General features: G+C 32.4%; 3 protein-coding genes across 4 annotated transcripts; all 3 read right to left on the bottom strand.

Moving 5' to 3' along the window:
* Positions 1 to 1,267: 1,267 nt before the first annotated feature.
* Positions 1,268 to 2,613, bottom strand: LOC18109623 (uncharacterized). Its single transcript, XM_006387847.3, has one exon. The coding sequence runs from the start codon at positions 2,531 to 2,533 to the stop codon at positions 1,499 to 1,501; it is 1,035 nt and encodes a 344-aa protein (XP_006387909.2). The 5' UTR covers positions 2,534 to 2,613; the 3' UTR covers positions 1,268 to 1,498.
* Positions 2,614 to 7,160: 4,547 nt separating this feature from the next.
* On the bottom strand, positions 7,161 to 8,593 carry LOC18096186 (basic blue protein-like). Its single transcript, XM_052450658.1, has 2 exons — positions 7,917 to 8,593; positions 7,161 to 7,647 (listed from the first exon to the last, which is right to left on the bottom strand). Exons 1-2 carry the CDS (start codon positions 8,095 to 8,097, stop codon positions 7,448 to 7,450), a joined length of 381 nt encoding a protein of 126 aa, XP_052306618.1. The 5' UTR covers positions 8,098 to 8,593; the 3' UTR covers positions 7,161 to 7,447.
* Positions 8,594 to 11,615: 3,022 nt separating this feature from the next.
* On the bottom strand, positions 11,616 to 13,397 carry LOC7466427 (carboxyvinyl-carboxyphosphonate phosphorylmutase, chloroplastic). 2 transcript variants are annotated; one of them, XR_002980264.2, is made up of 4 exons: positions 13,035 to 13,397; positions 12,874 to 12,944; positions 12,161 to 12,372; positions 11,616 to 11,770 (listed from the first exon to the last, which is right to left on the bottom strand). XR_002980264.2 is itself a non-coding variant. In XM_024594990.2 (3 exons), the coding sequence occupies exons 1-3, from the start codon at positions 13,178 to 13,180 to the stop codon at positions 12,275 to 12,277; spliced, it is 315 nt and encodes a 104-aa protein (XP_024450758.1). In that variant the 5' UTR covers positions 13,181 to 13,397; the 3' UTR covers positions 11,616 to 12,274. The 2 variants fall into 2 exon arrangements, 1 of the variants encoding a protein (XP_024450758.1); XM_024594990.2 differs by having other exon boundaries at positions 11,616 to 12,372.
* Positions 13,398 to 13,992: the final 595 nt, after the last annotated feature.

The raw sequence follows: 13,992 nt of genomic DNA, 5'->3' as shown, positions 1-13,992 counted from the left end.
TTGAAAAAACCAAAAATTTTCTAATGTTTATAAATTAAATAGGTGAAAAAGTTAAAATTGGTCTAAAAGTCACTCAAAATTTTTAAGAGATGAGAGATCTTAGTCACAGTGAGTTTTGAGTTTAAACCCACTTGGGCTTGATTTTATTGTACAATAATATTTTAAGCCATAAAAAAATTATTTTTTACCAACTGAAATTTAGACATGGATCTGGTTCATGAATAACTATTTTTTTCAGCCTATTGCTTGTCTAGTCCAACCAATGAATGTTAACAGTATTTTTTAAAAGCATTTTATATAAACATGAATAGTTTTTTCACTAAAAAAAACTAGATTTATAATCATTATGTTCAAATTTAATTCTTGAGTCATGGTGGTTAATTAAAGGTTGAATGATGTGAATTAATTCTTTAACCGTTTAGCTTTCAAAATTCACTATAAAAAGAAAAGGTGAAGGAAGAGCTTAATACAATATTTTTTTTTAGATTTTTATGAACTCTTACTCGACTCATTCTTGATGTTTTTATTCTCTTTTTTATGCTTTAATTTTCTTTTTAAATATTGAAAGTTTAGATTCACTTTGTTAAGAGATAATTCAGTCATTTCACTCTGTTTCAAAAACCTCAGTTTGAAAGTGTATCCAAATCAAAGTGATGTTATTGAAATCTTGAGAGGCATGTTGCAAACATTTTAAGTGTACAAGTAATGAACAATAAAACCTTAAAAATAAATGATTTCATCATTGATAACAATAAAATATTCATCATTTTAAAGTGTTTCAACAATTAAGTACTCTTTTTTATTTTAATTTAAGCATGATTAATTTTATTATTAATATGCATAATAAAACTGTTTTTATATCAATTACAAGTTTGAATATATGTTTAGCATACATGTTAATATTTTTTTTATTATATTTGTGTTAAAAACATGCATGTTTCTCTTGAATTTTACTTTTGCATGTGTATAAATTTAAAATTATAAATATTCTAAGCTTTTTTTAATAATTTATATATTCATATTTTGATAAATTAAATATCATTATGCACCGATACAATATATTTACAACATGGAATAACGAGATGGTGATCCAGAAGCTATATGATGGGATTTTGTTGAAACAGTGGGATTTATTACTTGGAAGTTTCAGAGCACAAGCCCACTTGTAATTTCAATTTTCTCCGCCCTACAAGGCCTTTTGGTCAAACACGTAAAGTTGCCGAGGACTTTTAATTTTCTTACAGCAATTAATCGATAAAGATAATGATTAAGAGAAGAAAAGTAGTAATTTTTTAGAATTACAGATGACACTAATTCAACAAATTAGAATTACAGATGACATTGATTGATGAAAACCATAAACATATTAGAATTACAGATGACACTGATTTATGAAAACAAATGACACTGATTTATGAAAACAAATGACACTGATTTATGAAAACAATGTCATATTTTGATACAATATCAAAGTATTATTACTCTACCTCGTACAAATTCAAACATAAGATTGCTCAAACTGGACATCCTTGGAATTCAATGGCACATTCTCTTCATGATAAACATCAAGGTGATCCGACAGAGCTGACTTTTCAATTTTTTCATGGTGGTTCGATTTGCAAACAAAATAGATCACTGTTTGGATAACAAGTCCAAACAAAAACAAACCAAGAAACAACGATAAGCAAATTACCCCATATAATACTCTTGTCGCCTTGTTCATCGACACCCCATGAACAACTAGATTCTGGAATGCCATGCATACTACTCCAGAAGATAAATTCTGCATGAAAAATATAATTATAGCAGTCCACATCTTACCTTTGATTAGGGCCCTGCTCTTGGTCATGGCTTTAAACCCACAAGCCTCCTCCAACACAGACACGGGGCGAGCCAATTGCCAAACTATGGTCATATACACAACCCCCATGATGTACAGAACCAACAGAACGATCCCAAGCGAATAGAAGACTTTGAGATAGGGAAATCCGATAAAAACAAAACTTGCAATGATCAACACCAACGAAGAAACCAGGATAGCAACTACACTGTATGCGAAAAAAGCTACAAAGATAGACAGAAAGGTGACCATCAGCCTCTTCCAAACCTTGGGGACAACACTCATAACCTTCTTGAAACTCACTTCTCGGTCAGTATAGATACTAGCTATGGTGTAAACAACAGCCGCGGTTGAAAGAAGAGAGAAAATAAGACTAAGGATGAGATATGCAACTTCGAAGAGCCAAAAATAGGCTAATTCCGAGGAGATATGATGGGATAGTTTATTGTATCTCTTCGTGCCAGCTTCTGTCCCTAGTAACTCTGCTTTGTTATTGATAACCTTTCCAGAGAGGACATTGGATACCTCGATTTGAGCTAGGGAGATGAGCGATAGGGGAAGAATCAAGGCAAGAGTTATCTGACTGAAGATCTTTCTCCATGAGAAGATAATCTTGTAGGCTTCTTTGTATATGCCAAAGACCCCAAGAAATTGCATCTCTTCTTGTTCTCTCTCCATGACTATTGTCTTCATTGAATTTTGGCGCGGGTGAAGAAATGGAGGGAGGAAATGATGAGGGAGAAGTGTGAAGGTTGTGTTTTGGTTGAAACAAATGTGTGTGTATATATATATATGCGCTCGCGTGCCTTTTCAGCGGCAAGAAACTTACCTGCTGCTACTAATTCCTCTTCTCATTAATACCAAGTCAATGCTTGACTTTTCAGCGGTAAGAGACTAACCTGTTGCTACTAATTCTTCTTCCGATTAATACCAAGTCAATGCCAATATTAATTATGTAGTCGAAAAGACGTACAATGGAAAAATTACTATATTAATAAAAAACAAAATTAAAAGAGATGAAGAAAATATTGTTAGCCCAGATATAATTTACCAGACGGGAACAATGTTTTCTCTTTCTTTGCCTTAAAAAAAAAAAAACTCTTTATCATGTGTTTAAAGGTTAAATAATCTGTCCTTAGATAATTTGGTGTTCTAAAATTAACCGGCGGGAAGAACAAGTATTTTGTGTTTGGATTTTCAATATTGTTGCATAGTAAAAAGATATTTGTGTCAGATAATTTAATTCTTAAGTTAAAGGGTATTTGTGTTATTTTGTTGTTGTTTTTTTAATTAATTGGTTGGGTGGGTTCATTTGAGTGTTTTAATATTTAAATAAGAATTAAAAAAAATTGACGCGTGTTGTGCAAGTGTTAGCTGCTTCGCTATTTTTGAAAGGCACATGTGGTTGATTCCAATAGCTGAAAATGCTATTTCAGAGTTATCTCAGTCTTATAACTCGGGTCACAAGTTTTGCAGGTTAGTCGTGTCGACTCGGGATTTCTTTCTTGATTTTTACATTTATTTTTTCTCAACTTCATCTTTTAATATTTGTTTAGTTGAGAATTATGCTTCATAATCATAATTAATTTTTTTATTTTCTTTCTATGAGGTTATTATGATCTCATGACCCGAGTTTGACATGTTAACTCATATTGACTCACGTTATTGTTTTTTTTATTTAATTTTATTTTCAATTTAATCCTTCAATACTGGGTTGATTGAGAATTGAGATCCATAATTTATTTTTATTTGTTTTCTATTGGATTATCACAGTCTTATATCCTGAGTAACATGTTAAGTTGGTTGACTTGATTTTTTTCTCTGTTTTGTAAGTTGATTTTTTTTTCAATCTTATCCTTCAATATTAGATTGAATGAGAATTAGACTTTATAATTTCTTTCAATTTGAATTCTATGAGGTTATCTTGTTCTTATGAATCAGATCGCGAGTTTGTTTGGTTGACTTGGATGATTTTTATGTTTTTTTAAAAAATTATCATTTAAAATTGGGTTGATAGTGAATTGAATTTCATAATTTATTTTAATTTATTTTTTTATCTCATTCTCATGACCCGGGTTTGGAAGGTTAACCTAGATTGACTCAACTTATGTTTTTAGTTGAATTTTATTTTTAATTTTATCCTATAACATTGAGTTTTGAGTTGAATATTTTTTTTCTTATTTGCTTTTTATAGGGTTATCAGGGTCTCATGACCTGAATAACAAATTTGACAGGTTAACTTGAGTTCATCCGAGTCGATTTAATATGTTGTCGTTTCAATACTTAAAAAAACATATATACTTGATTTTTTAATTAAATTATATTTTTATCGTTCATCTAATTTTCTTTGGACCTACCAAGTCAATTTGATCATATCAAATCAATCTTATATAGTTTTAAATTTTTTTCTACTAAAAACACATCAACAATATCTAAATATTTTTTATATTAAAAATAATAATTCATTCTTGAAAATTATCTAGTTAATAGTATTCTTAGTCAAACAGATATTATTGAAGCTTTGTCTTTTTAGCATCTTAGGATATGATAACCACAAATAAGTAGTGGACTAGATTATTCTTTATCGCTTTTTTTTAAAAAAAATAAAATAAAAACAATTATTACATATAGCAACCACCGTGATCGGTAGTGTTTTATTCATAAATTGCTTGCAGGTCTCATCTCTGGCTTAAAGTGGCTTTATTAGAATGAATCTTGGTTTTAACCAGAATTATTAAACCCGGACTGGCTTGGCAGGTCGACCTGGAACCCGGCCGACCCGGTGGCTAGACCGGTCCGGGTTTGTCAAAAGACCGGCCGATGCAATGACCCAGCAAAACCCGGTCGACCCGGTGAGTCGACCCATGACCCAGGCAAACCTGGACGAGACCCGGTGTTTTGGAGTTGGGTCTACTTGAGATGATTGCAGATCTGGGTTTGAAGATCTTGAGGATTGGTGTTCGGTTCCCATTTCTTCCTTCTAGCCCTGATTATTGATGACTGTAACTGGGGATGTAAGAAAACTTCCAAGCAAGATAACTAAAAATGGCTAAGAAATGGCTGGTAGGAGGACTGTAATTGGAACGTGAGCCTCAGGGAAGGCAAAAAAGAATAGATTAGATATTTGAAGGAATCCTCCCCTGCTCCTCAGACAAATCATATAAGTGATTATATAAATCGTCTAAGAGGGTACGATTCGTTTCATTATCCAGTGCCATCCAATCGAGGAGCTAGTCAGCTATTTTGTTTTTCCTTTTGATGGCTCCGATTTAAAGAAGTTAACGAAGCTCTTCGCTCACCCGTTTCCTCTTCGTTAGCAGGTCTTGGTCGTCGAGTGGGGGGCGGACCAAACTCATAGTTTTAGGAGAGAGAGAGGCAACAGGAGCAAGGACCGTGCTTCTGGGCTTCCAACAAGTCGTGTTCATCCCTGCACAGAACTGATGGTTCAAAAAAGAGAGACAACTTGGTTGCTTGTGATGAAGTCAGAGAGGGTAAATAAACTTTGTGAGGAGATGGTGATGAGATGAGCCCTTTCTCTGCACAAAACAACCAACAACATGACTGCCACATTCATCCCATTTCACTGCCTCCCATTTTCCATTTCTTATCTTTAACCTAACCTGACCTTTAAATAATCCGGTTTTTATGGGTTGACCCGGGTTAACCCATACAAACCGGGACCCGGCTCTTTGGCCGGGTCAATTCACAGACCGGGTTTAATAACTTTGGTTTTAACTTGAGGTTTATTTTCCTTTTCTTATTCTTGTATTATTTTATATTTTGATAAAAAATCAAGTTTTTTTATTAACAAGTTTTTTTAATAAAAAATAAGGTCAATTAAAATAAATACTCATAAAAAATTAAATTATTTTAATTTAACAGAAAAAATATATTTTCAATCAAACCCCCTTACCTTATTCATGTAATTCTTTTTTATTAAAAAAAAAACATGATTTTTATAATAAATATTTCTTTGTCAATAAAAACTTGAAAAAGTAATTAAAAAAAAAAACAAAAAAAAAACGTGACTTGATAATTATTACACAATTATAGAAAAAAAAACAAAAGAAGGTCCAACACACCTGCATTTGAAAGGTCAATCCCTTGCAAATGACTTTTTCTTAACAGGTAAATGACACGTTGTCCATTAAAGGTATTTTTCTTTTGAATAAGATAAGGGTAAATGATGTGTCGTCAATTGTTGTAGTTTCCCGCCATCTTTAATTTAGACTAAAATACAGAATTTACACAACCCCTGGATATATGCATCTAGAAGGTGAGGATACTATAGTTTCTCTGAATTCAGAAATGAGAAATTTCGATGTCTGCGGAAAAATTAAATGTTGGAATATAAAATTTTAGGATCCTTTTATGTTTTATTTACCCATAGCTCCCTATAATGTCTTATAATAGCTATAATTCAGTCAATGTTTAGATTATAAAAAACCATTCATGAATTTTTATAATAATTTAAGTTTTTGAGTTAAAATAATTTTTGATATGATATTTTATTTTTATTGACTAAGCAATGAAAAATTCAAATACCATTATCTTTGAGGAAAATTATCTCTAACATCCTATAATTTTATTAAAATTATATTTACTTATCTAGTTTTGAAAAATTACAATTTTGATGGACGTGGTAACAATTTATATCCTTTATAAAAAGTTTTCACAAAAATTGTATAATTATTTATAAAATTACTTTTATATTCCAATTAATGACTAGACAACCATTGCATTGCAGTGTTAAAATTACCATTAAATTAAAAAAAAAAAAAACCTTGAACCCATTTCTCCTCTGTCCTAGCCACCCGTTTCTAGAAGCGGAACTGTCTTGAACACAGTAGTTTACAATCTCAAATCAGTAATTTGTTTTTTAAAAAAAAACACGAAGGAACAAGGCAGGCCCATAATTTTTGATATGATATTTTGTTTTTATTGACCAAGCAATTAAAGATTCAAATATCATTATCTTTGTTTTTGGGGAAAATTATCTCTAACCTCCTATAGTTTTATTAAAATTATATTTACCTATCTAGTTTTGAAAAATTACCACTTGTGACAATTTATATCCTCTATTCAGGCATAAAACAAATTAACAAAAATTGTATAATTATTTATAAAATTACTTTTATATTTCAATCAATGACTAAACATCCATTGCATTGCAGTGTTAAAATTACCATTAAATTAAAAAAAGAAAAGAAATCCTAGAACCCATCTCTCCTCTGTCCTTGCCACCCATCTCTCCTCTGTCCTAGCCACCCATTTCTAGAAGCGGAACTGTCTTGAACACAATATAGTTTACAATCTCAAATGTCAAATCAGTATTTTTTAAATAAAAAAAAAACGAAGGAACAAGGCAGGCCCATAAGGCCATAATATCTAGTAGCCCACATTTCTGTTTAAATCTTTAACACTGGCGATAGCGACTCCACCTTAAACAAGGTTTGACAGCACTCGAGATTTTTCCAGGACAACAAACATCCAGGTTTTATTTCCAGTCCCATCATCACTCTAGAAAACGCTAGCCTCACATGAACACATGTAGCACAATCTACTAATACAGGGATATTACAAGAAAGATAACCTTAAGCCGAAGGTTCAAGCAGCATTAATAGCAATCTTCATCCCAGATTCACAGTGTCCTGCAACATTGCAAATGAAGAAGTTTTGTCCCTTTGATAATTTTATCTGATCTTTTCCTGATTTATAAACTTTTGCACCCGCTGGAGTGATGCAACTGCTGTACCCTCCTCTGTTCACGGCCACCACATTGTGGATCGTTGGATCATAAGTGAATACTGAAAAATCTCACCAGAGAATGTACATAAAACAGCCTTGTTATTTAGCTTGATCACCTCTTGAACATGATACATGGCAAATGCACGGGCTTTGTTTCTTGATTCCCTTAATTTACCAGTTCTCAACAAATTTTCGTCCATCAATATTCTTTTTCATGTGTCTGTGTCTATTAACATTATTAACCACTACTACGTGGCATTTTCCAGTTTCTTTATGACCATTTCCTGCATGACTTTAACTAGTAGAAAAAGAATGTGACGGAACTTACCTAGGGTGTCACCAGCTTTAAAGCGCTTGCCTTTCGGCCAACTATCCATATTAAGGGTCCAACCACCAGAGCCGCCGACTGTGTAAGTTGCTGCGTGAACGTGCCCAGTGAGAACCATTAAGCACAGGAGTGCAGCCACATTAACCATCACTAGATCTGCACTGCCCCTTCCCTGAACCATGTTTAACTATTGCTTGTAAAAAAGAAAGCTGAAGTTTTGAGTGAGAAGATTGATGTGAGGATACAAAGCAAGAAAAAACATAGCCTTTTATAAGAGATTTACTGAAATAAAGAATTTGAGGGGTCCTATATTTTTTTGAAAAATGACAAAACATGAAGACAAAACGGTGACTACAAAAGATGTGCATTGAGTAAAGGTGACGCCAACAACCCCATTATAGGCACTAACTTGGGCTTTCAGTGTTGAGGATATGATAACCTGCCATTAAAGAACATGAAGCTGGGTGGACTATAAAGGGTGTCCTTTGGACTGTATAAGGACACTTGATTACATAGCATGAGCAGCAACAAGTAGAAAAAGTTTTGGCCAGTGAAATGGTAGCGTGGTGGTTGCACTAAATAAAAAGGTGACAAAAAAAATTTCACGGGTATGATCAGTTGGCCACCAGTGAACAGTGAACGGACCTGTGTACCTCCATCCACTTAAATTTAAGGGTGCTTTGCCGTGAAGGACGTAGGGAATGAATTTTTCTTTTTTTACAATGATCACACACAAAAGGTTTTGGCATTTAAGGATTTTTTTTTAATTTCATCTTTTATTAGGTATTGAATTTTATAATTTGTTTTGATTTATTTTTAATGGAATTATTCCGGTCTGATGACCTGAGGCGCGGGTTTTGCAGGTTAACCGTGTTGACTTATGCTATTTTTTTTCCTTTTTTAATTATTTTTTCTCAGCTTCATCCTTTAACATTGAGTTGAGAATTAAGCTTTATAATTATTTTTTATTTGCTTTAAATAGGTTTATCACAGTCTCATGACCCGATTTGCGAGTTTTGCGGGTTAGCTAAGTTAACTCATGTTCTTTTTTATCCTTTTAATTGAATACTTTTATTTTCTTAATTTCATCCTTTAATATTGGGTTAATTGAGAATTGAAAATTTATAATTTTTTTTATTTTTCTTTCTATGAAGTTATTTCGGTCTCTTGACCAAAGTTTGGTAGGTTAATCCAAGTTAATTCAGATCGATTTTTTTATCATTTTTTTCAATCTAATCCTTAAATATTGGGTTAATTGGTAATTGAGCTTCATGTTTTTTTTACTTGCTTTCTGTGGGGTTATCTCAATCTTATGACCTTGGTCACGGGTTAAACCGATTGACTTGAGGTTTTTTTTGTTATTTTTTGTTGATTTGTTTTTCAATTTCATCCTTAATATTAGGTTGATTGGGAATTAAGCTTCATAATTTGTTTTGGTTTGCATTCTATAAGGTTATCCCAGTCTTTTGACTTGGGTCACGAATTTGGTCAGTTGACTCGCTTGGTTTTTTGTTATTTTTTTTTAATTTTATCATTCAACATTAGGTTGTTTGGGAATTAAGGTTTATAATTTGTTTTGATTTGCTTTATATGAGATTATTTCAATCTCATGATACAGGTTTGACAGGTTAACTCGTGTTAACTCAATTTATTTTTTTAGTTGAATTTTGTTTTCGTTTCATCCTTCAATATTGGGTTAATTGAGAATTGAGTTTAACAAAAAAAAAAAATTGGTTTGCTTTCTATAGGGTTATCAGGGTCTCGTGACCTAGGTAGTGGATTTGGCAGATTAACTCAAGTTGATCTAATATATTATCATATTAATATTTTTTTAAAAAAAATATTGTCTTGATTTTTTTTAGTCATGCTACATCATTGTCATTCGAGTTGTTTTTAGATATGTCAAGTTAAGCAGGTCATATTAGATCAATTCTCATATAATTTAAGTTTTTTTTTGCTAAAAGAATACATCCAAAAAGATTTGATTTTACCCGAAGTGTTGTAGTGCAGGCAATGATATAGTGTGTATCATCAACACACACATTACTCTTTTACTTTTTATTAAATAATAAATTATACTTGAATAATTGATAATCAAAACTGATAAATAAAATATAAATATCTAAATTTAGCAATGAATAACATATGAATATAATAAATATTAAATGTGTGATACTTATGGCTATTGTTAGAAACTTAGCTTATATATTACACAGCCATAATTTCAGCAAACGTTAATTAACTAAAACTAAAAGACATAGTGGTTTTAGTTTTAGTGTATTTCATCTCACAAAATACTATTTATTACTATAATTTTTTTTTTGTTTTGTACTTTTTCTTTAAAATTTAAATTTTATTTTATTCTTCAACATTTGAGAGATTGAGCTTCATGATTTGTTGTGATTTGTTTTTTATGTGATTATTTTAATCTCATGACTCGTGTTACAAGTTAACCCGATTGACTCAAGTTTTTTTTAATTCATATTTTTTAAATTTTATTCTTCAATTGATTAGAAATTAGATTTCAGAGTAACAAAAAAAAAAAAAAAAAACTAAAAGTAAACTCAACAAGAACATAACTAAATTATTACGAAATTTGATGAGGATTGAGTGTACAAAACATCCATCAGCTGCAGAGATAATACCAGATAAAATGAAGTACATGGCTGGTTGAAACGTCTAAGGTTGTGTTTGTCAAGGGGGATAGAGGAAGTGATGGATGAAAGGGGAGGGATGAATTGTTAAGGCTCGGGTGTTTCCTTTTTTTAGGAAGAAGGATTAGGACCTAAGGAAGAAGTGGAAGGACCTCTCCTATTCTTCCTCATTTGTAATTTCCAATCCTCATAATTTGGGCGGAATAACTTTAGCCCCTCCCTCCCATGTTAGCCAAACAACTAGATAGATGGGTTCACACCCATCCTTTTCCCTATCCACCCTTTCATTTTATCATATTCATCCTCCCCCGATCCATTCTCTTTGACAAACAGACCCTAGATTTTGATACTTGAAAGTAAATGGAGCAAAAAGAATAAAAATAAAGAAGAGTTGTTCTGCTTCAATGCAGCAGACATCCACTATGGAGCTCACACAAACACATTTACTTATCAAATAGAAAGGAAATATAAAACTAAAATATCCAAACTATGTTCTCTTAAGCTAAAGGATCCGTTATTTGGAGGATACTGAGTTTTTCTAGGAATAGGTCCACAAAATATTGGAACAGGAAGCATTGCAATAAAAAGACTAAGAAATTAGAAAATCATATGTTGATATATAGTTCAATGTAAATGGCTTTAGATGGAATCATCACTTGCTGTTGGTTGCAAACAAATTAAAGGCCTCAACCTTGAGGACATAATAACAGTGGTCAAATCACAGTGCGGGATACAAAAGGAGAGAAATTTTAGAATAAAATGCTTCTCTAAGTCTGGGAATAACACATATTTTCTCATGTTCCTCTTCCATGGATGTAGAACTTTCAATAAGTTTATTAAGAATAGTTCAGCCAACACTCGCGTAGGCCAGTAGTAAAGAAATTTCAAAACTGTGGTCAGTGTGACTCGTGAATGAAGACCTTTACTGCTTCCAATCGAAAGCAACATACTAGAATAAAACCATCAGAATGCCACTTTAATGGTGATAAAAAGTCAAACATCCTATCAACAGAAGAAGAATGTAAAATAACACAAGATGCATACCTCCATTTATAGATTAGCCCTTGAAATGGCATCTGAGAGACCATTTTTTGCTGATGTTGCACGTGCATCAGTCCTAGCCACAAGGAAGAAATCAGAATCCCCAGCAGCATCTCTGGCAGATGCTATTTTGGCAGCATGCTCTTCTGCAGGTATAACCTAAAAAGAGGAAGAAAATGAGGAAGCAAAGAAAAGGAGAATGTAAAGACAGTAAATCCTTAAAATTTTTTACCAGAAGGAACAATTACATCAATTTAACAAAGAGATCTACAGAAATGAGACATCTAGCTTCCTTGCATGCGCTATTCCAATAAAAAAGCTGGTGTCTAAGGAAAAATCAGCAGAACCTCTTATACTACAAGACTAGAAATCGAAATGAATACCTGTTTGCACACATGAAGAAAAATAATCAGAATTGGAGGCAGCTTACTGAAAACACAAGCTTGCGTTTACTTGTGGAAATTTTTCCAGTTTTTCAGTATTTTTTTTTCCAGTTTTTCAGAAAAATACAGTCAAAACGAACATCAACGAAAGGGTGGTGATTCTAACCACACTTCTTTGGCCATGCTTGATCCCGGAAGAAAAATCAATTTCAATCAGTTGGTGTATAGCCATGAAAGGAAGGAACAACTCCGTGTTGCCATCATCATTTGCAAAAGAAATCTACAGAAGTAGCACCTCTAGAAAGCATCCAGCAGCACCAGCTGCAATCAAGTCTTTGACAGTCCTCTGAACATTGAGAGCATTGCCACCACTAGTATCTGAAGTAAGCAGAAACATAGGAGAAATCCCGAGGTTCATATAAAAAGTAATGTGTATTATTAATATAAGACATTCAAGTCGACATGAAGAGATTTATTAACCAGTTTATGCTTTCAAGTTTCAAGTAATGCAAGATGACATAGATGCAAATGTACTTGAAAGCAAGTCTGGTTCCTCTGATTTCTACACCCCAACAGAAAGTTATAGTATTTTCCAGCACGCCATTTACAATTACAATTTACAAGTTAAGGTCGTTGATAATAAAATAACTTCTTTCTTTTTGATAATCAGCGAAATAGCTTCTTAAATTGTTTTCGATAACAATATATTCACGTTGGCATCAAGCTACAACAAGCCCATATTTTTTTTACAACGTTAAAACATGCTAATTATCTATAATCAGAAATAATAGTCACTACACAACAAAATTACATCTTAAAAAAAAAAAATTACACCCAAATTGAAAAAAAAAGTTTTTCTTAAAAAAAGAAAAACTTTACCAGCATCAGCAATGATGGGTTTGAGCGGAGCCGCACAAACCGTCCTAGCCGTGGCAGCCATTTCCGGTGGCCTGCAAAAACCAATCCAAGCAATATTAAAAATCTTAAACAAATGCAAGGACTCGTCAAATGAGTGGAGAGAGGAGTGGTGGCCCACGTACCTCAGGAGGCCAAATTCGGGTTTGCCGAGTAGAGAAGCAGAGAGAGCATAACCCGAAATAAAACCGGCACTGAATCCGGTATCGTCTTCGTCTTCAATCAGATGGTGTATCCTCGTCGTCGTCGTCGTCGTCGTCTTCCTCTGCATTCTCACCGTTGGATAAAAAGAGTACTTTAAGTTTGCCTTTGACTTTGAGTTTGACCGTCATGCCGAATGGTTCGGGAGTGCAGTTTTTAGTAGCCATTGGCGTCATCGACATTTTAAATTTAAAGAGAGACGATGAACAAATGATTTTTTTAAACTTTTATTAAAATAAAATTTTATAAAATAATTTTTTTTAAATTATAATTATAATACCGTAATATCAAACACACTCTTCATTCTTCATGTACTTAGATGCAAAGGCTACAGAGGGATAAATAAAAGTGTGTTGGGGGTATACGCGCCAGTAAGGCACGTGTGTGGTTGGGTGGATGATTTTTCTGCTTCTTGTTGTTGTCGTTTTGGATAAGACCTATTGATGCAAAAGGTTTTTTTACACCATAAAAGGAAGGCGCAGACACATTTTTAACACTAGATAAAAAAAATTAATTATAAAATATAAATTTGTTGAGTATGTTTAATAAAATAACAAAGGTTATATATGTAAATAAATGTTAAAAAATTATTAATACTGATTAAATAACAAGTTAAAAAATTAAGAGATAAATGTTCATTGAAAAAATATAATTTTGTAATGAAGTGAGCCATTCAATCGATTTCTTATTTTAATTATATGAAAATATTTTTCTATATAAAAAGATAAATAATTTGAATTGCATTGAATAAGAAGTGGATATAAAAACATAATCAAAATATACATTGTTTGCATGTTTACGCGAGTAATTGTTTTATCAGTATTATTAAATCCAATATTTTTTGATGGATTAACTTTGATATCCCTTAACTCAGCTTATTAC

The sequence above is a fragment of the Populus trichocarpa genome, chromosome 2 (genome assembly GCF_000002775.5).
Source record: "Populus trichocarpa isolate Nisqually-1 chromosome 2, P.trichocarpa_v4.1, whole genome shotgun sequence".
NCBI classification, from domain to species: Eukaryota; Viridiplantae; Streptophyta; class Magnoliopsida; order Malpighiales; family Salicaceae; genus Populus; species Populus trichocarpa.
The sequence above is the reverse complement of the archived record's forward strand: the minus strand, read 5'-3'. Positions and strand labels throughout refer to the sequence as shown.

Excerpts from the sequence above, each read along its gene's own strand:
- LOC18109623 (XM_006387847.3), bottom strand. The coding sequence starts at position 2,533 with ATGAAGACAATAGTCATGGAGAGAGAACAAGAAGAGATGCAATTTCTT.
- LOC18096186 (XM_052450658.1), bottom strand. The coding sequence starts at position 8,097 with ATGGTTCAGGGAAGGGGCAGTGCAGATCTAGTGATGGTTAATGTGGCT. Across the intron at positions 7,648-7,916 it reads TAAAGCTGGTGACACCCTAG|TATTCACTTATGATCCAACG; the intron begins GTAAGTTCCGTC and ends GAGATTTTTCAG.
- LOC7466427 (XM_024594990.2), bottom strand. The coding sequence starts at position 13,180 with ATGCAGAGGAAGACGACGACGACGACGACGACGAGGATACACCATCTG. Across the intron at positions 12,945-13,034 it reads CCCGAATTTGGCCTCCTGAG|GCCACCGGAAATGGCTGCCA; the intron begins GTACGTGGGCCA and ends TGGTTTTTGCAG. Across the intron at positions 12,373-12,873 it reads ACCCATCATTGCTGATGCTG|ATACTAGTGGTGGCAATGCT; the intron begins GTAAAGTTTTTC and ends TGCTTACTTCAG.